Source organism: Bubalus bubalis, chromosome 13 (assembly GCF_019923935.1).
Source record: "Bubalus bubalis isolate 160015118507 breed Murrah chromosome 13, NDDB_SH_1, whole genome shotgun sequence".
NCBI classification, from domain to species: Eukaryota; Metazoa; Chordata; class Mammalia; order Artiodactyla; family Bovidae; genus Bubalus; species Bubalus bubalis.
In genome coordinates this window covers 68,705,120-68,731,106 of record NC_059169.1, presented here as the reverse complement: position 1 = coordinate 68,731,106, position 25,987 = coordinate 68,705,120, and the positions used below count along the sequence as shown (strand labels likewise).

At 37.6% G+C, this 25,987-nt stretch overlaps 1 protein-coding gene across 6 annotated transcripts in view; it reads right to left on the bottom strand.

The window, feature by feature from the left end:
- The window catches only part of INTS6 (integrator complex subunit 6), a 101,900-nt gene that overhangs the window by 49,139 nt on the left and 26,774 nt on the right, over positions 1-25,987 (bottom strand). For 3 of the 6 annotated variants that reach the window (XM_044926794.2, XR_006543797.2, XR_006543798.2), the window contains exon 5: positions 8,974-9,030. The exons of 2 other annotated variants lie outside the window; for them this stretch is intronic. In XM_044926794.2, coding sequence (XP_044782729.1) covers positions 8,974-9,030 — 57 coding nt within the window. Of the gene's footprint in view, positions 1-8,973; positions 9,031-22,524; positions 22,651-25,987 lie in introns of those variants that run through there. One more of the 6 variants, XM_025262964.3, reaches the window with a different exon arrangement.

Here is a 25,987-nt window from a genome sequence, read left to right as displayed (position 1 = left end):
AATAAATATGAATAAATAATTCCCAAAGTTAAAAAAGGGCTAAAAAAAAAAACAAAAAACAAAATACCAGAGGAAACCCATATGGCCTATAAATATATAAAAAAACTCAAATACACTGATGATCAGGTAACACAAATTAAAGGCGAAATGCAAAATGAGACACCAAGACAACATTTATATGCACTACTAAACAATTACTTAAAGAGTAGTTTTACATGTGTATAACATAACACATAGAGTAAAATAAGAAAACATGAAATGGAAGGCTACACACCAAATTCATGATAATTTCTGCTTCTCAGATGGGGAACAGGGAGGGAAATAACAACTGAGTAGGGGAAGAAAAGAAACAGCACTCAGTTATCTGCAATGTTCTGTTTTATTCACTAAATTTTTAAAAATCCTCAACAACAAAAAAATCTAAACTAGCCAAATATGTCAAGAAATGTTTATATCACATATTCTTATCCAGAATATTAGAATACATTAATATGCAAAACCAGTAAATTATCCATTCAAGTAGTTACCTATACATCTCTTATAACAGTATTATTTTACAACAAAATCAAACACAAGAAAAGTGTATATACACATCAATCATTAGCCCCAAAGCTCAGTTATTCATAAGGACTCTACACAGAGTTCTACTTAACTGGTGCTATTAAAATATACTATAAGACAGAATATTTCTTGAAAATTATATTTGTTCTCCCGTTTTTATGCCCCTACCAAATATTCAGTATGTGGGATCAGGGAACTTAAAGATGCATAAAAAACATGGTTACTCTACTCCAAGATTTCTGAGGACAGGGATCATGCTCCTAAATGAAACAGTTTTAGAAATGTGTTTAAGGAGAAGCTGACAAACAAAAAGAAGACAGAAAGTCACAGTACTGGCTACCAAAACATTTATTAGGATTTTTATTTCTGAATATTTGACTGGAAAACAGTTTTATAAAAGCTGTTTTCTGAGACTTAATTACAGGAAACTTTAGTAAGAGAGTACTCAAATTCAAATGCCTGATGATGCAAAAAGTTATTAACAACAATTATACTGTAGGTGTTGGAGAAGACTCTTGAGAGTCTCTTGGACTGCAAGGAGATCCAACCAGTTCATTCTAAAGGAGATCAGCCCTGGGTGTTCTTTGGAAGGACTGATGCTGAAGCTGAAACTCCAATACTTTGACCACCTCATGTGAAGAGTTGATTCATTGGAAAAGACCCTGATGCTGGGAGGGATTGCGGGCAGGAGGAAAAGGGGACGACAGAGGATAAGACAGCCGAATGGCATCACCGACTCGATGGACATGAGTTTGAGTGAACTCTGGGAGTTGGTGATGGACGGGGAGGCCTGGCGTGCTGCAATTCATGGGGTCGCAGAGAGTCGGACATGACTGAATGACTAAACTGAACTGAACTATTATATGGCAGACATTGTTCTAAACACACACACACACACACACACACTCATCCAATTCTGAATCAATCCAGTGATTTTGAACCACTAAATCCTAAATCTTATAAACATTTTAGAATGATTTCCTTTTATAAACCACAGTCCCCCATGAGTCTTTGATGGGAAGAGACACTCTTTTCCCCTTTTGCTATTCACTTCCAGTTCTCAAGTACACAGGTAAGGTAACAAGAACAACACAAATAAACAATAATAATAATAACTGCTTGCATAATGAGCACTCACTATGTATGTGTCAAGCACCATTCTAGGAGCTTTTCATATTTATAATATGTTTATAATAAACCAGTGGGGTAGGTACTATTATTATCCCCAGTTTATAGCCAAGGTACAATGTAAGATTGTGTGTCAGAAGATTCCTGTCTGCAAAACACAGACTTAAATAATAATCAAGTTTAGAGCACCAAAGAAGGATTGCAAATTTTAAAAACTGGATAAATCATGTGAAATTCAATTAACTTACCCATAACCATGACATTACTGATCTTTATTAAGGTCTTCTTAAAATTGTACTTTGCAAAGTTTCAGTCTAACGGACTAATAAGCAAAGAAAACTATACTAACCAAGTTTCATTTTTACTTGAATACAATTGAGGTTTTCTGTATTACTATTTTAATTGATTAATTTTATTGAGCTCACCATTCCAGGTTTCTTACATTACCTTAGTAGCTGACAGAAAAGGAAATGTAACTTCAATTTAAACTAAGGAAGACTGTCCTACTTTTCCTTCTTTCCTTTGGAGAACTATCTTACTGTCCTTGTACCTTTTAGTCTTTCCTGAATTTCTTAAAAAAAATATATATACAATTTCTCCATAGGTATAAAAAACAAAAGGCAGATTAGGACGGTGAGAGTCTATCACTGAGCATATTCAAAACTCTAGGTACTTAAAAAAGTGCAACTTTCTCTTGTTTTGTATTGTTTATGGTTTAGTCCCTAATTATTTATGATTTTGCTAAGGCTGGACTACAGAACAACTTAAATTTTATTTAGTTATTCACTGAGTGCCTAGCACAAGTAAGGCATTATTTCAGGATTTAAAAGGCTATGGCACCCCACTCCAGTACTCTTGCCTGGAAAATCCCATGGATGGAGGAGCCTGGTGCGCTACAGTCCATGGGGTCTCGAAGAGTCAGACATGACTGAGCGACTTCACTTTCACTTTTCACTTTCATGCATTGGAAAAGGAAATGGTAACCCACTCCAGTGTTCTTGCCTGGAGAATCCCAGGGACAGGGGAGCCTGGTGGGCTGCCGTCTCTGGGGTCGCACAGAGTCGGACACGACTGAAGCAACTTAGCAGCAGCAGCAGCATACTCCAATTAAAATTGGGAAAAAAAAGAATGGTAGGATTTTAATAAGGGGGAGAGAGAGGAATAATATTCAGAGGAAATAAGCATATGAGGAAAGAAACAGGAAGCATTCAGGAAATTAGTAGCCTATTTCAGGTCAAGTTTAGAGAAAACATTGGAGAAGGAAAAGGCAACCCACTCCAGTATTCTTGCCTAGAGAATTCCATGGTCAGAGGAGCCTGGTGGGCTACAGTCCATGGGGTCGCAAAGAGTCGGACACAACTGAGTGACTAAGACACACTTTAGAGAAAATACAGGGGAATGATAAGGAATTTTTCTTCATCTGCTAATCATTTCCTAGTCTTTCCGTTCTACTAAAACAACTCCCACATTAAGTCATCGGTGATCATTTTTTGGCCATGATGGTAGATGACAGTATTCCATGTCTAAGTCTTAACAGGCCTCAAAGCTTCACTGTCAAGGCATTGAGATCCAGCTACTGGGTAAAGAAGCATGAACTAGACCCTTGCATGATGAGATACCTTACGGAGAGACAGAAGTCAAAGAGACAAGAAGCCAGTACCCAGGCAACGGCAAGCACCAAAGCCCCAGACATGTAAACAAGGCCATCTTGGATGTTCCAGCCCCAGCTAAGTCCCCAGCTCAATAAAGCCAACTCAAAAAATTTTGAGAAACAATAAACTGTTACTGTATCAAGTCACTGAGATTTAGCATGATTTGTTATGCTTCCCAGCAGCATTCAAAGCTATTTACCACTCTTTAGAAAGACACTCTCCATTGGCTTTCACCTTGAAATAGTCTCACGGTTTTCTCTGCTTCTTCTGCTGCTCCTCTGTCTTCCACTCCACCACTCCCCTCCACCTCTAACACCTAGCCATTCCATACTGCAGTCTCTCAAGGCTCAGTATTAAGCCTTGGCCAGTTTATACTCAAAACACACAACCCACTTACTCACAGCTTCAAATACTACCTACACTCAGTATCTTAAAATTGTGCATGTCCGGCCTAGATCTTTCTTTTGAGTACCAAATATTCTTCTGTCTACTTGCCATTCCCTTTCGAATGGCTCAAAAATACTTCAAACCCAGCTTGCTCAAAACTGAACTCATGATTTTCCTCCAACTAAAATGGAACTACTCTCTCAAAACCTCTTAGCTCAGTGAAAGGCACCACAATCTATCCAGTTTTGCAAGAAGCCATCTCCCTCTTCCTTATACCCCCAAAAGCACTATACGTCAGCACATGTGGTTGATTTAACTCTCTAAATATTTCTTGCAACTGTTGCTTCTTTCTGTTTTATTATCACCAACCTCCATAATCAAGTTACTGTCAGAACTAACAATGCCTAACTGGTCTTCCAACATCTGCTTGTCTTCCACTCCTCCACCCACTCTCCCCAGATAAAACCCCTGGAAGACTTCCTATTGCAGTCATATTAATAACGTTACTTGGCATGGCCTCAAAACTCCTTGTGTGATCAAGCCCAACCTTCTTTCCCATTTTGTACAATGATCCTTCTTCGTTTACAGTGCAAGTCGCATAAGCCTTCTTCTAGTCGCTCAGTCTCAAAACACTCCCCTCAGGAGCCTTTGTACAGTGCCTCTACCTGGTATGATCCTTCCCACTTTATGTGTAGTAAATCCTCCTCACCTCTTCAAATCTCAGCTTTCAGTGACTTTCTTGACTAGATCTAGTATGCACTTACTATAAGCTTTCAGAGTACATACTCCTCCCTTTTGTAGGACACATGATCACTGCAGTTTTACTGTTATCACATGATACTTTTATTAATTTCTGTCTTCTCAACTAGAGGCAAGTGGGCGGAGCTCCTGCTTGTTTTACCACTTGATCCTTAGAGCCTAGCAGTGTCCAATTCACAAAAGGAACTCAATAAAATATGGCTGCATGAATAAAATGGATGGATGGCTTAACTGTAACAGGCCCTGAGAAATCTAGTGGACAATAAAAAGCAATGAAATATTTTGAACAAGTGGAATAATACACCTAAACTGTGTGCTTTAGAGTCTTAATTATAGCCAGAGAAAGACAGACTGAAGGCAACCAAGACAAGTTAAGGAGTTGAATCATAGTTTAAGAATAACACCAAGGCAAAAGGAATAGGAAGGAAAGCAAGAAACAAATTAATAAAAACAAAAAGCAAGGGACCAAGACCAAAGACAATTACAGAGGCTCTGACAGTTCTCCACCTCCACTAATACAGTAATGATTTAACATGTTCAAATGATAACAAGTTACTGTAACATACAAAGCATGACTTTTCAAAATATGAGAAACTGAAGTTCCAAAAGGACATACACACTCTGAAAAAGAGCACTTTTTCTTAAAAGATGCACAATAATGTCACCAACTCTACCTTATAACTACATACAATTGTTAAATAGTATTCTAAATTCTTTGGAATCTAACATTTAAAATGAAATAATTATAAAGTATTAGATCAGAAGGCTAACTTAAAGCACATTGGTAAAGAAACTTAAAACACAAAAATACAGTAAAAGCCTGGCGAATCAGTTTGAGAATAATTATTTCCTAGGTAACTGAGAGCATTTAATGCTTCAAGCATAAACACTTATCAACCAAACTTTCTTGAGTATGCTATATACATCCCTATCATCTGGAAATACATTGTGCCCCCTAAAAATAACAATAACAATCTTTTCTTGATATCAAAGATGGAGTGAGAGATAAAAAGTTAAAGACCTCTTGTTCATACCAAATATCGCCCCAAATCACACATCAAGTTAACAGGCTGACAATTTGTCATTTACTGAAGGGTGTGCCATGGTTTTAATTTGATACTCTGCTTAAATCATCACATTTAATCCTCCAACATACTTGGCACCTATAACTTAATAGAGTCTAAGGTATATCACCAGTTTAATGTATCTCCTTGCTTCTCCAAACTTTAACATGAAACATAAATGAAACTTCTTCCATAAGCAGCACATAATTATCCCTCAAGCTGCATAAACCCCCTTATTCTTCTTCCATACCACAGAGGTTCATACCACTTGAGTATTATGGAGTTTGCATCTAAGTCTTCTCCACACTGGATCTGAAGGTTCTTGTGAATCCCTTCTGGCCATCAGAAGTTAAGCAGAACACCAGAGTTTATAGTTTATAGCCTGTGCTTATGATCTTGACTTCTTTATGGCACTTTTAGTTTGAAGAGTGTCATTTCAAGTCTACATCAAAGACTACTAGAATTTCATTTGCAGTTCCTATTTGATTAACCTTAGAATATATATATTTCGGAGACGGCAATGGCACCCCACTCCAGTACTCTTGCTTGGAAAATCCCATGGATGGAGGAGCCTGGTGGGCTGCAATCCATGGGGTCGCTAAGAGTCGGACACGACTGAGCGACTTCACTTTCACTTCTCAGTTTCATGCACTGGAGAAGGAAATGGCAACCCACTCCAGTGTTCTTGCCTGGAGAATCCCAGAGACAGGGGAGCCTGGTGGGCTGCCGTCTCTGGGGTCGCACAGAGTCGGACACAACTGAAGTGACTTAGCATAGCATAGCATAGAATATATTTATATTCTCTTCATTTCAATGATAATTTACTAAATGACAAAAACGCTTCTCCTTTTTAAAAGGCTGCTTTGAACAGATGTTGGATTCATCAGTAATAGTTATTCATAATTGGTAAGAGTCATAATACCATATCATAGTTTTCAAAGTTTTACCTCTCTCCTCAGAAATTTCACAATTTGAACTGCCTATATACTGCACTGCCTATTGTACCATAGGTACATATGTGTGTATCGTATTTTTTGTTTCTTTCAATGCTAATTCACTGTAAAGTAATAATTTCCTTAAAATTTTTTTTACAGAACAATGAGGGATACAAATTTATGTTCTTGCAACTTCTATGAGAGGGAATCCCTGGTCCAGTGGCTAAGACTCCACATTCCCAATGCAGGGGTCCAGGGTTCAATCCCTGGTCAGGAAACAAGATCCCACATGCTGCAACTAAAAGATCCTTCATGCTGGAATGAAAGATCCCATGTGCTACAACTAAGACCCAGCGCAACCAAATAAATAAATATTAAAAAAAAAAAACTATGAGACTTCTGGATAAAAATACCTTATAACCAGATATCATGGGAAGCAAGTTTATACTGTGATTCAAACAAAACAACTGTCAACATTTGTGAGACAAGTAGCAAAACTGGGATATAAATTGGATATTGTATTATTTATTAAACCCCTTAAAGTTTTTGCTAAGCTATAAAGAAATTAAATTTAAACTAATTTAATTAACAGTAAGTATACTGTAAAGTAAACTTAAATTTAATAAAATCTATTAAAATCACTTTTTGCTGAGTCAAAGAGCACTGCAGGAAAGTATGTGTGTGTGCAAGCATGTGCACTTACACAGTAAAGATGCACACATAAGTACTCAGGGTAAAATGGAATGTTTGAAATTTACTTTAAAATAATCCTCCTAAAAAATGCATATTGTGTATTTAACTGTATAAATGTGTATGGGGCAAGGGCAGAACAGATGAAACAAGACCAGCAAAATGTAGCTAATGATTGAAGCTAGGGAAGGGTTCTTGAGGTTAATCATTTCATTTTCTCTACTTCTGTGTATGTTTAAAAGTTCCAAAATAATTTTTATATTTGGACATATGTGAATAATAAACACAATTAAAAATGCAAGCAATTAAAAAGCCTCTGTGGAAGGGGAATGAGAAGTCTTGCTTTTATTAGTAGCCCTTGTATAAATGTCATCATTAGCCAAATATTCATACTTAAACCAAAACATTTTAACTCTTTTAAATAGAATATAAAAATTTACTCCAACATGAAATGCTAAGAAAGCAAACAGTTCAGCCCAAGTGAGAGCAAAATGATCTACACATATGCAATATGTGTCAATATGCACAGACACAGGCAGATACAAGTCCTTAGAGTCCAGCTGAAAGCTAACAAACGTCTCCTGATTTCAGAAATGCAGAGAAGGTAAGGAAAGGGTGGATAACATTTCTTAAAACAAAACAAATACAGAATTATCCTTTAGGGGTAGGAGGAGGGTAAGGAAACCTTGACACAAAAAGATTGAGAAACTTGTCGAAGTAACTGCAGGTTCTGGAAAAAGCAAGATTTACACCCACATTCTCCCATTTTGCTACATTCTTGTTACGTATTTGTGTTTTTACCTGATGTTCACACTGTGTTTAATAGTGTGTTACACTACTAAAAATTTGTTTTCCTCTTTGACTTAAAGTAATTTCAGATTGCTGCTTTCTTAGTTCCTATGTCTGTTTATATATATTTATAAATAAGGCTAATAGCAGTCACTCAGTCATGTCCAACTCTTTGCGAGCCCATGGACTGTAGCCTGACAGGGTTCTCTGTCCATGGGATTTTCCAGGCAAGAATACTAGAGTGGGTTGCCATTCCCTTCTCCAGATGATCTTCCTGATCCAGGATCAAACCCTGGTCTCCTGTATTGCAGGCAGATTCTTTATCGTATGAGCTACAGGGAAGTTCTTATAAACAAGGTTGTTTTAACATTAAAAACTAATCAATGTAATTCACTATATTAACAAAACTAAAAAAGAAAAATCGTATCATCTCAACATGTGCATAAAAACTGACAAAACTGCATACTCATAATTAAAAAAAAAAAAAAACAGCGAACTGGGAACAAAGGAGAACTTCCACAATCTGATAAAAGGAATAAAAAAAAAAAAAACTACAGTTAAAATCACACTTAGACGGTGAAAGGTTTTACTCCCACCTCATTCCCCAAGACTGGAAACAGGCAAATATGTCTATTCTCACAACCTCTACCAGTACATTTAGTCAAGAAAAAGAAACAAAAAAGGACAAACACTGTAAAGAAGTACAACAGTCTATGTTCACAGTTCACATAAACAAATTTTCAAGAAATGTGGATAAAACTACTAGATAATAACTGATTTTAGGAAGGTCACAGAATTCAAGGTCAAAATATAAAAGTAAAATATTTCTATGTAACAGCAACAAATAATCAAAATTTGAAGTAAAACTAGGAATTTACAAAAGTATCAAAATATATGTGCAAAACTTACACAAGGAAAACACACAAACATTCCTGAGAAAAATCAGACTTAAAAAGTCTGAGCAAGGGACTTCCCTTGGTGGTCCAGTGGCTAAGACTCCATACTCACAATGCAGGGGGCCTGGGTTCCATCTCTGGTCAGGGAATTAGATCTCACATGCTGCAACTAAAGATCGTGAGGGCCACAACTAAGAACCAGCACAGCCAAATAAAAAAATATTTTTTAAAAATAATAATAAATTTTTAAATCTGAGATATATATCTTGCTCATGTACCAGAATAATAATGCAAAATGTACATTTCCCCCAAATTAACTTAGAGATTCAATGTAATTACAATCAAAATTGCAGTAGTGTTTCCTGTAAAACTTAACAAGCTGATTCTAAATTAACATGGAAATTCAAAGACCTAGAACAGACAAAACAAGCTTGAAAAATAAAAAGCTGGAGACAAACTCAGGTAGACAGTGTTGTACTGGCAAAAGACAGAAACAGAGATCAACAAAACAGAATAGAAAATCCAAAAACAGACACTAAAATAAGTGGCCAGTTGACAAAGATGCCACAGCAATTCAATGGGTAAAGGATAATCTTTTTAAAAAGTGACACTGATACAATTAGCTAACGGGGTCAAAAAAGTGAACCTCAACACTTTCTTCCTACTATACAATAAAATTTCTAAATGAATCATGACCCTAAAAGTAAAAGCTTATACTATAAAACTCCTTAAAGAAAACACAGCAGAAAGTTAGTAACATTGAGTTTGGCAAAGATTTCTGAAATAGTTCACAGAAAGCACAAACCATAAAAGAAAAAAACAAAAATATCTGCTCTTTAAACAGACAAGACTGGGAGAAAATATTTGAGACATGTATCCAATAAAAGACTTGTATCCAGAATATGTGAAAGATTCTTATAGCACAATAACAAGACAAACAATCCAGTTTTTTAAAAATGGGCAAGAGAATCAGAACACTCACTCCACTAAAGATATACAGGTGACATATAAGAACATGAAAAGATGTTCAACATCATCAGTCATTAAGGAATGCACACTAACCAAAATGAGATACCACTACACACCCACTGTATTGCCTAAAATTTAAGACTGAAAAAAATCAAGTTTACAAGGATGTTGAGCACCTAAGAACTCTCATACACTTCCTGGTTAGGAATGCAGAAACAGTATAGCCACTTTAGCTGTTTGGCAGTTTCTTATCAAGGTAGATATACACTACGGTAATATCACCTACCAATTGCACTCCTAAGTATATACCCAAGAGAAATGAAAACACACTCACAAAACTATTTTCATGCCAATGTACACAATGATTTTATTATAATAGTACTAGGGGAAAATCCAACTCTTCTACCTTGGTGAGTGGCTAACAAATTATAATACAGCAATACAGTGAAATACTACTCAATAAGAAGGAGTGAACTACCGACAGATGCAACAACATGAATGAGGCCTTCTCTGGCAGTCCAATAGTTAAGACTCCATGCTTCCACTACAGTGGGCATGGGTTCGATCCCTGGCTGGGGACCAAATGCCAAGCTATGTGGCAAAAAACAAACAAACAAGTAAACAATAACAAAAAATGATGTGGATGAGCCTCAAAAGCATTATGCTAACTGAAAGCCAGACACAGACTACATACTGAATGATTCCATTTATATGAAATTCCAGAAAAGGCAAAACTACATACACACACACACACAAAGTGAAACAAAGCCTATCAGTGTTTTCCAGGGGACAGTGATAGAAATTAACTGCAAAGCCATAAGACAACTTTTTCAGAATGACAGCTATAGTATTTTATAGCATTACTGTGCTATTAATAAGTGTTTATATTTGCCAAAACTCATCAAATCTTATATGTCAAATTGCTGTATTTTATTACATATAGATTGCAGTTATACACAAAGGGGACAATAACAACAAAAGAAATATAACCAAATACAAATTTTGAGTACCATATATTTAGTGGCAAAAAAAGGGAAAGAAAGAAAATTCCCTGGAATACATATGCCATTTAATTTGGAGTCTGGTGCCTTTCACTATTACCACGCTGCCTCCTCTCTAAATATCCAGGGCAGAATATTCATTCTCAATCTTTCCCATGGGACAGAAGATGTGTATGCAAGCACACGCATACACATGCACACGTGTACGTACACACACTCTATCTTCCCCCTCTATGGGAATAGTCGACTCAATTCTCAGGAGGCTAATTTAACTATATACACCTTGCTCTCTCCCACTTAAGGCAACATAACAAAACGAAAGCAACCCAGTGGCTTCATTCTAAGGGATAGCTGAAGTACTTTATAAACTCTTTAACAATAAATTACTTGGCACACATTCCACAATATGCTGAGACCCAGATGGGCGTCACCAACAATTTCATTCATTAATTCACTCTGAATAAAAATCTACAAAGAACTAATGCTGTCAGATAATGGCTAAATAAATGGCAAAAATCTGCAGTGTATTAACGTATTATACATCATTGAACTTAAAGAAATTAGGTCAATAGCTATAGCTGTGCTAGGGACAAGGCAGCATTAATGAAATAACTACAGTTGGATAAGAAAGCTGTGTAATATTCCATATACACAATGGAGTATTACTCAGCCATTAAAAAGAATACATTTGAATCAGTTCTAATGAGGTGGATGAAACTGGAGCCTATTATACAGAGTGAAGTAAGCCAGAAAGAAAAACACCAATACAGTATACTAACGCATATATATGGAATTTAGAAAGATGGTAACAATAACCCTGTATACGAGACGGCAAAAGAGACACTCATGTATAGAACAGTCTTTTGGACTCTGCGGGAGAGGGAGAGGGTGGGATGATTTGGGAGAATGGCATTGAAACATGTATAATATCATATATGAAACGAATTGCCAGTCCAGGTTCGATGCATGATACCAGATGCTTGGGCCTGGTGCACTGGGACGACCCAGAGGGATGGTACGGGGAGGGAGGAGGGAGGAGGGTTCAAGATGGGGAACATGTATATACCTGTGGCGGATTCATGCTGATATATGACAAAACCAATACAATATATGACAAAACCAATACAATATTGTAAAGTTAAAATATAAAACAAAATAATTTAAAAAAATGAAATAACTACAGAATGATAATATAGGTAAATAATTAAATGTTAAATTTTGTGGTAGTTATAAATGCTGGAAAAGTTCATTTAGGGTATGAATATCAACTGAGAGACTACACTGTGCAGTGACTACTTGTAAATAAAAGGAAGACAGGCGAGTCCTTGCCCTTGTGGGGCATGGAGGCAGACTGACATTAATCAAATAAGTACACAGATCACTATGTAATTATACATTACACTAAATGCTATAAGGGAAAAAAGTTCTTTACTGTCTCTTTCTAAACATCAAAACAGAATCCTATGCTCCAGTCTTAACTAATGCAGATCACTCTCCCCTGGCGAGTCTCTTGCCCTGATATTTTTCTAAAAATCTCTACATCCCATTAACACCAGATCTTTTCTGATTGTACCAGTGTTACCTTCATGAGCAAGCCTTCTCTAACCCCTACAAAAATTAGAAGTCTCTCCTTTTTGTAGTTTGACAGAGAATAGTAAAACTAGAATTTCTTGAGCACCTATTTTCTCATTTAATCATTACAATAACCATGAGATACAGTTATTATTATCCCCATTTTAAAGATGAGGAAACTGAAGCTTAAAAAAGAGAGAGTTAAGATTACATTTCTAATTAGCTGCAAAGCGAGGACTCAAACCTGGATCTTTATAACACAAACATATTCTTTAATAGTATTCTTTAGATTAAAACTACCTTAAATTTGAATTGGAAAGACTGGTATGAATTGATGACATATTTTCTTTCAGTGAAAAAAAAAAGTATCTATTTCCTAACTCTGTCTACTGCAAAGGCATGAGGACAATCACCAACTCAACAGTAAATATCATCTGTGAGAGTGAAAGCTACTCAGTTGCATCCAACTCTTTGCGACCCCATGGACTATAGTCCATGGAATTCTCCAGGCCAGAACACTGGAGTGGGTAGCCTTTCCCTTCTCCAGGGGATCTTCCCAACCCAGGGATCAAACCCAGGTCTCCCACACTGCAGGCAGATTCTTTATCAGCTGAGTCACAAGGGAAGCCCAATATCACCTCTAACACCCCTTTTTATGGAGTCAGAGGTTAGTTGTTGTTGTTGTTGTTGTTTTTGGTATTTAGCAAGGAGGAGGAGAAACTGAAAGACAACTGGAATGCCTATATTTCTAAAAAATTAGGTGAGGGTGGAGGAAGGAAATTAAGACATCTTTTATAAGAGATCCTGAAGTTGTACACAGTAAATAAATGTATAAGTAAAGGTGGGTATGGCTCAGCAGTAAAGAATTCACCTGCCAATGCAGGTGACACAGAGGCGTGGGTTCAATCCCTGAATCAAGAAGATTCCCTGGAGAAGGAAGTAGCAGCCCACTCCAGTATTCCTGCCTGGAAGACCCCATGGACTGAGGAACCTGGTGGGCTACAGTCCATGGGGTTGCAATGACCTGGACATGACTGAGCAACTAAACAAAACAACATCCAGGTTTATGGTTTCTATATATCATTTCCAAGTACACAGAATCTGGTATGATTCCAGGTCTGGGGCAAAATGTACAAGATAAACTTAGAACAAGATGTCAAACTACAAGATAAGGATGTTCCCAAAGTTTTTAAAGCATAATTAATTCTTTACCACCCCTTTTATTTCAGAAACTAAAAACTGGCCCTCGAAAGCCTAATCTTTCTTTCTTCTTATCAAAACCTCTCAACTTCAGAACTTCTGGACACATGGCCGCCCAAGTAAAGATCCCATTTTCTACTCTGCCAGCTTCTGACTGATGGACTCTGACTGGAACTGCCATATACAAGGCTTAGGTCATCTCCATACTAGGAAGCTGCCTGCCCTCCATATCCTGCACTCCTTCCCACAGGCTTAAAGTCAGTTGAAGTACTGAACTAGGATGTGTGTTAAAACCAGTATCAACCGCTCAGATAAAAGCAACAAAGGAGATGGAACCCAGGGCCTACACAATCGGCTGGAGCAGAACCACAGTACCTTCCAGGCCACCAACCAGTTTGTCTTTGACGTGAGAGAATAAGAAACTTCCTATTTTAAGCCACTAATACTTTTGTCCCAATTACAGCAGCTGAACCAATATCCTATATAAAAATCAGTATCTTTCCAGAAGCTTTCCTGAATCCTTGAAAGTTGACCTGGGTGCTTGTCAATTCTTTTGCTTTGTGGCAGAAAATATGCATTCAAAGACACACTGTGCATTAAAGGCAGGGAAGCACCCATTCTAATCAAACCAACGCTGAACGTCTCTTTGTGATGTAATAAACAGGAAGCTGGCTCCTCGGGGATCAAGTCCCGCTCTAGTTCCATTACTCAGATCTGCTTGGATAATGTAGATGGGGAAAAAAGCTTCAAATAAAATGAGTACTTCTTAAATCTACTTCCTCAAATGTAATACAGCCTTAGCTCTTACTCAATGAACAACAAAAATCCATATAAATAGTTATCAGGCCCTTATAGATTCATTTACATTTCTTCCTTCCCAATACATGTAGAAGATTTAGTCCTTCAATATTCTTTCTTTCCCTAAGATTTTACCCTTCAACAATCATAATCCTCAGTTATTTTTCTGTTTATATCCAAGGATAGTTTAAAATCCAAGGATACCCATGATGAAATTATCTGATGGAGAAAAGGTATGTGAAAGAAATCTGCCTATCCTAGAACCTGCTGCTTAGGATTAGAAAGAACAACACACTGTTACAGCACCTTTATGTGTCTGCCTAGTATGAGAATGTTATTAAAAAGGATGTACTAAATGTCACTGAATTTTTCACTTGAAATGATTTTATGTTATGTGTATCTTACTCCAACAAAAAAAGATATAAAACTTAGCAAAAAGCCAAGCCCTTTATCAACCTCGTTAAAATGAATAAAGACAAAGATGAAAGTGGGAGAGAAAAAAATAAACGATAATGATGACTGTAACAAATCAATTCAAGAAGGCTGACATCCAAAAAGAAAGAACAGAGACACGGGAAGGAAAAGATCATTAAACAAATAAGAACATTTCTGAAACTTAAAAGATAAGAATTCCTAAATTAAAGGGGCCTGCCAGGAGCTAAACACAAAGATAAGTAACCAAATGAAATGATGACCATAAACTGGGGTGACAAGAAAGCCCTGAAAGTGCAGAGAAGATGCACAACTAAAGGCCTAAACGCACTACGGGGAGAGCACTTGACCCATGCCTCAGCAAACACTGAGTAGGTTTTGGAAAAAGAAAGGTGGAAAGAAACAGGAAACATTCCAAAATTATGGAACACGCTCTGACAAATAAGAGTGTCATGTACTCAAGGAACAATGGGGTCAATTCAGTGTTGGTGAAGCACTTAAAGGTAGTAAAAACCAAATAAATCATGGGAAAAGTTAGAATAAATTTATAAAGGACTTTCATGCCCAATTAGGGAATACAGATATCCAAGGTAGGAAATAAGGGAAAAAGGAAGAACACCTAAGTGGCACCAAAACTCAGTAAGAAATATAAAGGCAAGTGAAAGTAGCTCAGTTGTGTCCGACTCTTGGTGACCCCATGGACTGTACAGTCCATGAAATTCTCTAGGCCAGAATACTGGAGTGGGTAGCCATTCCCTTCTCCAGGGGATCTTTTCAGCTCAGGGATTGAACCCAGGTCTCCCACGCTGCAGGCGGATTCTTTACCAGCTGAGCCACAAGTAAGTCCAAGAATACTGGAGTGGGTAGCCTATCCCTTCTCCAGGGGATCTTCTCAACACAGGAATTGAACCGGGGTCTCCTGCATTGCAGGCAGATTCTTGACCAACTGAGCTATGAGGGAAGCCCCTTATTTTAAAGTGAAAGTCGCTCAGTTGTCTACAGTCCATAGAATTCTCCAGGCCAGAATACCAGAGTTGGTAGCCTTTCCTTTCTCCAGGGGATCTTCCGAACCCAGGGATCAAATCCAGGTCTCCCGCATTGCAGGCGGATTCTTCACCAGCTGAACCACAAGGGAAGCGGGTGGGGGCGGGCAAATGGGTGAAGGTGATCAGAAAGTACAAATTTCCAGTTATAAAGAGACAAGTCACAGGGATGTTACACAGCATAGTGACTACAGTTAGCAATATTGTACTGTATATTTGAAAGTTGTTAAGAGAATAGATCTCAAAAGTTCCAATCACCAAAAAAATTTTTTTCTATGTATAGTGGTCAATGTTCACTGAAGTTGTTTTAGTGATTGTTTCACAATACATGACTATAGAATTACTGTGCTACATAGCCAAAGCATATACAATGTTACGTCAATTATCTCAATTTTTCAAAAAATACATGTGTGTGAGTATATACATATTTCAGAACATGTTCATCACCCAAAAAAGAAACCCCATACCCATTAGCATCTCCTCTTATCCCTAAATCCTAGCAACCATTATTTCTGTTTGTATGGTATTGCTTATTGAGACACTTCATTTAAATGGAATCTTTTATGTCTGACTTTTTTCACTTAGCATATTTTCAAGGTTCATCCATATTGTAGTGTATGTTAGAATTTAATTCCTTCTTAAGGCTGAATAATATCCATTGTATGGATATACCACACTTGTTTAATCATTCATCAGTTGATGAACATTGTACTGTTTCTACTTTTTGGCTATTATAAATAATACTGATAAGACATTTTATGTGGAAATTTTCTCATTTCTCTTGGGTACATACAAAGAAGCAGCGTTCTGGGGTCACAGGGTACTGTGTCGAACTTCTTGAGGAACTGTCAAACTACTTTCCACAGCAGCTATATCACTTTATATTCCTACCAGCAATGAGGGTTCCAGTTTCTCTACATTTTCATCAACATTTCCTTCATCCATTTTTTAAAGTTTTAGCCACTACAGTAGGTATAAAGTAGTATCTCATTATGGTTTTGGTGTGCATTTCCTTAACAGCTAATAACGATGGTGAACATCTTTTCACATGCTTATTGGCCATTTGTGTCTTCTTTGGAAAAATGTTTCAAATCTGTGGCCCATTTTTTTTAATTGTGTGTCTTTTTATTTCTGTGTCTTAAGAGTTCCTTTTATATTCTGGATTCAGTTCAGTCGCTCAGTCGTGTCCAACTCTGTGACCCCATGAACTGCAGCATGCCAGGCCTCTCTGTCCATCACCAACTCCCAGAGTTCACCCAAACCCATATCCATTGAGTCAGTAATGCCATCCAACCATCTTATTCTCTGTCGTCCCCTTCTCCTCCTGCCCTCAATCTTTCCCAGCATCACGGTCTTTTCAAATGAGTCAGCTCTTCGCATCAGGTGGCCAAAGTGTTGGAGTTTCAGCTTCAACATCAGTCCTACCAGTGAACATCCAGGACTGATCTCCTTTAGGATGGAATGGTTGGATCTCCTTGCAGTCCAAGGGACTCTCAAGAGTCTTCTCCAACACCACAGTTCAAAAGCATCAATTCTTCGGCACTCAGCTTTCTTTATAGTCCAACTCTCACATCCATACATGACCACTGGAAAAACCATAGCCTTGACTAGACGGACCTTTGTTGGCAAAGTAATGTCTCTGCTTTTTAATGTGCTATCTAGGTTGGTCATAACTTTCCTTCCAAGGAGTAAGCGTCTTTTAATTTCATGGCTGCAATCACCATCTGCAGTGATTTTGGAGCCCAGAAAAATCAAGTCAGCCACTGTTTCCCCATCTATTTGCCATGATGTGATGGGACCAGATGCCATGATCTTCGTTTTCTGAATGTTGAGCTTTAAGCCAACTTTTTCACTCTCCTCTTTCACTTTCGTCAAGAAGCTCTTTAGTTCTTCACTTTCTGCCATAAGGGTGGTGTCACCGCATATCTGAGGTTATAGATACTTCTCCCAGCAATCTTGATTCCAGCTTGTGCTTCCTCCAGCCCAGCATTTCTCATGTCACCCTGCTTATTTATCTTATATTCTGGATACCAGACCCTTATCCTATATATGATTTGCAAATATTTTCTCCTATTCTGTTCACTGTCTTTTCCTCACCGTATTCTTTGAAGTACAAATGCTTTTAATTTTGATGAAGTCAAATTTATCTAATTTTTTGTGGTTGTGTTTCTGGTGTTATGTCTAAGAAACCACTGTCTAATTAATCCAAGGTCATGAAAATTTATGCCTAGGTTTTTTTCTTTCAAGGATTTTAGCTCTCACATTTAGGCTGCCCACTCATTTTGATTTCACTTTTGTAATATGGCGTCAGGTAAGAGTCCAACTTCACTCTCTTGCATGGGGATATTCAGTTGTCCACTACCACTGCTTGAAAAGACTCCTCTTTGCCCATTAAAATGTCTTATTTCCATTTTCAAAAATCAACTGACCAAAAATGTATGGGTTTGTTTATTGATCTATATGCCTATCTTTAAATACTACTGCACTGTTGTTGGTGGGTTTGTTTTTTTAATCCCACAATAGAGTATAAAGAGTAATGGACTTCAAGTAAAAATAAGAACCAATAGTCAAGTCCCACCTCTGCCTCTTACTTGGGAATTGGCTATAATTAGACTCATTTTCCTCACTCTTACAGAATTAGTAAGATGTAAAATTATCTTGTAAACAATAAAGGGTAATATAATTAATTTTGTACATGCTTTATTAATTACTACAATCAAACTCATAAATTTTGGCAGTCAGGAATAAAAGCACATAATAAAAACCTTCATTGATTTATTTCTTAAGAAACAGTACCTAGCACACAGTAGGGCCTCAATAAATATTTATTGAGTGAAATTAACTATTTTCCAATTGCTCTGTATTCTTTCTATTTATTTCCTATGTTAAGACTGAAGAAAAAACTTAAAATTTTAAATCATCAGGTTCTTTCTTTAGCAATTCTTTCCTTGGGGAAAAAAAGGAAGTAAATTTCCTTTAGGCTACTTCTAGCTTTTGAGAATTATGCAATACTGCATTTAAGATGGTTCTCCTCATATGCTATTTAATAAGGAAAGGAAAAATTTAAACATAAGAGTCAAAGTGTATTCAATAAGATTTAGTAACAACCTGATTTATTTAGTTGCTAGTTCCTACAGTTACACTCTATAGCTGCAGTGTATACTCTTAAAGAGGAAAAAACACCTTTTTATTTTTTTGTTCCAGCAGTGGAAGATCAATAATTTGTTCAGAGGAAAGAGCAATTACTTGAGAATCAACAATATGTTTTACTCCAACAAATTTCAAAAGTGAGGTCTAATTTTTTAGTATTATTGCTATAATTACCTACCATAAAATGCAACCAGTTTTAAAAGTGTCTAATCCAAACTATATCCAATCTCTTGAGATATATCATAATGAAGAAGAGTATTTTAAAAATAATGTATATATATATAGAACTGAGTCACTTTGCTATACAGCAGAGACTGGCACAACACAGTAAACCAACTATACTTCAAGTTAAAGAAAGGAAAAGTGGTGTCCAATCCAATTATTTTTAGTAAATTTACAAAGTGGTGTAAATTTTTAGATCAATTTTAGATCATCCAGTTTTAGACCATTTCCAACACCATGAAAAGATCCCTCATTTCCATCTGCAGTCAGTCCCCAGTCAATTCCCAGCAACCACTAATCTATTTTATGGACATTCCTTAAAAAACAGAATCATACAACATATGGTCTTTCATACCTAGGATAACATTTTGGAGGTTCATCCACCCTGTAGCATGTTAACAGTTCATTTATTTTCATTGCTAAATAGTATTCCAAGTTTATCTTCTAACCCACAAACAATCTGTGATCTCTTTTACAAGGAGGTTTAAAAAAAAAGGCTACCCAAAATAGTTACTCCTTGTATACTCCACACCACTGCCACTGTCTTTCTAAAATCCAAATCCAATCATTTCTTCCTCTACTAAAATCTCTTCAACGATTACCATCAACCTATAAGGCCAAGTCCACACTCCTCGGCAGAGCACACACTATGGGCCATGCTGACCTGTCCAGTCTCATTCCCTGCTGCTTCTTTCTTGCACACTCTGCCAACAATCAGTTACTGAGGTATATACGGTCCTCCAATGCTCTCTTCTATCACCTTTTATTCCCTTGTACTCATCTACTTTACAAACTTTCATTAAGTTTTCAAAGTCCAACTTAATATACCATTTCCCAGCGCCAGCCTCACTTTCTCAGCAATATGTGCTGCTGCTGCTGCCTAATGGCTTCAGTCGTGTCCGACTCTGTGCGACCCCATAGATGGCAGCTCACCAGGCTCCCCCGTCGCTGGGATTCTCCAGGCAAGAACACTGGAGTGGGTTGCCATTTCCTTCTCCAATGCATGAAAGTGAAAAGTCAAAGTGAAGTCACTCAGTCGTGTCCGACTCAGTGACCCCATGGACTGCAGCCTTCCAGGCTCCTCCATCCATGGGATTTTCCAGGCAAGAGTACTGGAGTTGGGTACCAATGCCTTCTCCAGCAATATGTGCTATAATTATTTCTGACACCATGCCTTAACTGTTTACCTCTCTCTCTTACCAAACTCATCCCAGCACCTAACCTTGTGTCTGAACATCACTGGTATTCAGTAAGTATCTGTTCAATTAAACAATATGTTCTAATTGCTAACATTCTTCTGCTCACTTCAATAAGGAAGATCCACTGTACTCTTAAAACTGAAGGTAAAAGGACCTAGCAGACATAGTGAGTTTTGAGACATTTGTGTTAACAAATGCAAGGTCTAGGGCAGTGGTCTACAAAACAGGGTACACTCCAGGGGTCGGCAAACTATGGCCCTCCAGCCAAATCCAGCCCACAGCTTGTTTCAGTAACAAAATTTTAATTGAAAACAGCCACACTCATTTATTTCAGTATTGTCTGTGGCTGCTTTTACCCTACAACAGCAGAGTTGAGTAGTTCCAACAGAGACCATATGGGCTGAAAAGCCTAAAATATTTACTATCTGGCCTTTAAAAAGAATTTGCCAACCGGAATTACATCATGACGCACGGTGAAGGGAAACAAAATATCACAACTGCCTATATGTAATTTTTTTCATCTCATCTTTCAAAACTTCTATTTTTGTGTATGCTTTCTAATATTAACACATCAGTGATACAGAATTACTAAATACAAAAATGTGCATACATTAGGGATGGTGCATGTCCATAGTATTATTAATACAGGTGAATCAATTAAAAAAAATTTTTTAAACAAAAAGCCTAATAAGTCTTATTAGGACAGACAAGTTTTAGCGTTTACTTGAAAATTTAGTAATCAAAATTATTATATGAACAATTGGGTTCTCTAAGTGCTTCAAAGCACAGAGAAAGAGGCCTAGAATGAAATATTTTTCAAACCCAAATGCTCAAAACATCTCTAAGGAATATTCTATGAGGTTAAAAATGTAATTCAAAGGATGCAGATAGTACTGATTCTTCAAGTTGAATGCAATAAAATATGTGTTACATATATCTGAACTGCTTCAAAAGTGCCTATGGTTTTTAAAAAATCAGTGTAACAATCAAATCAAATTCCAATTTGCCCTAAGTCCTGAAGCCCAACTGCCTGATATATAATTGATAAATGATTAAACATGTGGGGAAACAGTGGAAACAATGTCAGACTATTTTTTGGGGCTCCAAAATCACTGCAGATGGTGACTGCAGCCATGAAATTAAAAGATGCTTACTCCTTGGAAGGAAAGTTATGACCAACCTAGATAGCACATTAAAAAGCAGAGACATTACTTTGCCAACAAAGGTCCATCTAGTCAAGGCTATGGTTTTTCCAGTGGTCATGTATGGATGTGCGAGTTGGACTGTGAAGAAAGCTGAGCACCAAAGAATTGATGCTTTTGAACTGTGGTGTTGGAGAGTCCCTTGGACTGCAAGCTCTTGAGAGTCCCTTGGACTGCAAGGAGATCCAACCAGTCCATTCTGAAGGAGATCAGCCCTGGGTGTTCACTGGAAGGACTGATGCTAAAGCTGAAACTCCAATACTTTGGCCACCTCAAGCCAAGAGTTGACTCACTGGAAAAGACCCTGATGCTAGGAGGGATTGGGGGCAGGAGGAGAAGGGGACGACGGAGGATGAGATGGCTGGATGGTATCACTGACTCGATGGACGTGAGTCTGAGTGAACTCCAGGAGTTGGTGATAGACAGGGAGGCCTGACATGCTGTGATTCATGGGGTCGCAAAGAGTCGGACATGACTGAGTGACTAAACTGAACTGACTAAAACATATACGCTAATAGAATACTTCACTAGATTTTTTTTTTAATCCACGAGTACTTAACATAAAGTGCTTTTGTAACAAAAGTGTTCCTTAGCTGTGATTGTAGGCTGTTTCCATTTAAGACAACAGATACTAACCTAAGATCCTGAAGGACCCAGGAAATACCACATTCCTCCTTTTATAGGTCCTTAAGGTTAGGAAGGTGGTTTCTAATAACCCAAAAGTTGAGGTTTGATTGCCATGCTCAACAAATTTATAAATTGAATTTATCAACTGAACCTGGATTTGTCAGGTTAGGATTATCATTCTGTGTTGAATCATGTTCTCCGACCAATAGTCACAGCCCCCAGAGAGAACTACACTCTACTCTGCTCACCTTTAAGGCTCTTTCTGAGGCCTTCCGAGATGACTAGCATCAGACTTTTGAGGAAGGCTAGCCATTAGACAAGGCTTTTCCCCACGATCTGACTGCTTGAAGTGACATCCAGGACCAGGTCGATCCTGTATCCAGGAATCACGACCCTCCCTGAGGCACCAGTCATCGTGAGACAGTCAGTGCACTTTGGCACTTCTTGAAAACCACTGGACTGCTCCTTTAGCTGAAAGGAAAAAAAACATCAAAACCACAACAAACAAAACAAAGGGGGAAAAAATCAGTAATTCAACCTGAAAAGACAGAACGTGGGGAAAAATATACCAAAACAGCCTTGTCTAGGTCAAAATGTAGCCTTGCCTTGAAGTAGATCAGTTTGAGTACCGTTCCAATCACTGTACAACATTTATTCCTAATATGCAAGTCTAAAAACCTGTAAATCTGTTGTATTACACCTGAAAAGAAAGCTTCAAAGTGGAAGTTATGTATAATAACTATTTATGGAACACACCTAAATAACATAATGAAGGTATTTACAAAAAAAAACTAACAGCCTCAGGCTTAGGCAAATGTGTCCCAACCGAAGTCCAAGTTTTCAGCCTTTTCACGCTCTCAAACTGTAATCTGACTTAGAGAGGCATGAAATACACCTAACAGGCAGACCTGAACTGAGTTTAATTGGCAGAAAACTGTCAGTGCAGTCAAAGCCAATCTCCTAGTATTCTTAAATTACATACTGTTGAACAGAAAAGGAATTAAGTTTCCATCCTCTTTATAGATGACTTGACACTACAAGGAATACCCCTCGCACACACACAGTGCTCCTAGCATTATGAATATCAATCTTCACACTTGTTTAAAATAAGCACTTAAAAGATGCTTACGTTACGGCTTTAAACAAAACAACTCAAAGATCAGATAAATAATAAAATGACTTAATGTTTATTTAATCTGCTTCAAGACAAAAATTCTATCAGAATCCAAAGATAAAATTCTGCTTATTTCTGGTTTTAAATACAAATCACTTTTCCTAAGACATAATGTTAAAAGGCAAGAAATAGTCTTTATGCTTATTGTCTTAGAAGTTGCTTCTAACTCCTTTAATATATCTGTACCCTAAAAATAATGATACTTTATCAAACAATTATTTTATATTCTTTTCTACTACTTATCCCATATTCCCATTTCAGTTACCACTACCAAATCCACACAGATTTCCATGCTGGAAACCTCAAAATATTATTAAACTATGATATTCTGTTTTCACTTGTCTGAAAATATGGTTAAAGTTTGACCTGTGTCCCCCACAAAAATATGCATACACATCTAGATAGTATCTGGATAAAGATTTCAGGTAATTCACAGAACCCTCTGAAATCCAAGCATGGACCCTATTCAGAACCCTGTCAAATGCTTTGCTTTGTCCTACCTAGCATACCTGACTGAGACTTCTGCCTTCCTATGCAGGCACTGGCTTCATTTCAGCACATCCCATGTTTTTCCTGGGTTATTGCATGTATTGATAGTCTGCTAATTCTTCCCAGTTTACCATTCTTTCACGTTCCAGCAAAGTACACTTACTAAAACGTGACTCATCTGCTTAACATCTTCAGTACCTCCTCGGCACATGTTAACAAAATCATCTCCTTAGGATGGTTATCTGGCCTCTGCCTGCATTTCAAGCACACAGTCCTCCTCACAATGACCACACTCCCATTATATAATTTACCACCTTCCAATACACTGTTTTCATACTTTTATATACACTGTTCCCTCTTCCTGCAGTGTCATGGCTCAATTCCTTACTCACTTCTCAAAACTTAGCTTCTCTCTTTATTTCTATCATGAGACTTATCTCAGAGTATTAAAAATGCTTATTTACTTTCCTATCTTCAAAGATAATGTTGTCTAGGGGCAAACGGAGAAGGCAATGGCACCCCACTCCAGTACTCTTGCCTGGAAGATCCCATGGACGGAGGAGCCTGGTAGGCTGCAGTCCATGGGGTCGCTAAGAGTCGGACACGACTGAGCGACTTCACTTTGACTTTTCACTTTCATGCATTGGAGAAGGAAATGCAACCCACTCCAGTATTCTTGCCTGGAGAATCCCAGGGACGGGGGAGCCTGGTGGGCTGCCATCTATGGGGTCGCACAGAGTCGGAAACGACTGAAGCGACTTAGCAGCAGCAGCAGCAGCCAGGGCAAAAGCTTTGCTTAATTCCATCTTTGTGTCCTCAGTACACAGACTACAGCAATACTAAATATAAATGTATGGTATGCCACTATTCTTGTACACAAACCAAAGTCACTATGTAGCGCAAGAAAAATCATTGCTGAATTAATCTAAAATATACTTTAAGCATTCAAAATTGGAACAATTCATTATAGAAGGGTATTTTAGCAGCAACTCTCTAGTAAGTAAAAATTAAGTTTAACTATCACCAGTTCTATATACATATCACTTTTTAAAATAATGCTAGTTACAAACATCCAAATCAGGAATTGAGGAATAACAAAGATAACGGAAAACTATATAGTCCTTTAGATAAAAACTCCTAAGCCAAATAACCAATAGTATGAAGTATGAACTAATTCTCCCCTCTTTTCCCCTGTCCTCCCCATCTCAGTCTCAGGGTCTGGGAGTCCTCTTCAATAGAGCACACCGTGTGTAGCAACTGAAGACTGACTACAGTCAGTACAGAGCTTACTTCACAGCTATCCAATAACAGATCTAAGTTACACCAAACACAATAACGAATGTATTCATAGAAGACCTATTCCATACCCTTCAGACACCCAGTTCCCAAGTTTAAGAATTCTGAAGGCCAAGAGTCAATTTTTAAACAAAACATCGCTAGTGAAAGTCGCTCAGTCATGTCCAACTCTTTGCGACCCGCATGGACTATAGAGTCCATGGAATTCTCTAGGCCAGAATACTGGAGTGGGTAGCCTTTCCCTTCTCCAGGAGATCTTCCCAACCCAAGGATTGAACCCAGGTCTCCCGCGTTGCAGGCAGAGTCTTTATCAGCTGAGCCACAAAGGAAGCCACATGTATTGCTACACATGTACATGAAAAACAGTTTTACCTTGCTTTGTTAAAGTGGTTTATTTTCACATGTGTGTTTTTTTTTTGTACTTTAAAAATGTATCTATTTGAGGTTACAGTTATGTTTGAAACTATGGTTTCCAAACCAGACTGTGCATCAGAATCAACTTGGACACACTGAAAAAAGTACAGATTCCTAGGTACATATCCAGAGCAATGGAACCAAAATGTCCAGAACTAGAGCTGAGGCATGTACATTTTACAAAAAACTCAGGTGGTTTTGATGCAGCCATTTGAAAACCACTTTGCTAAATATCAGTCATTTATATATCGAAGAGCTAGAATCAGAAGAATAGAAATGTCTACAAATGAAATTTTCCTTACATGTGTGAGACTGCTTTTGCTTATTGGTTCTGACAG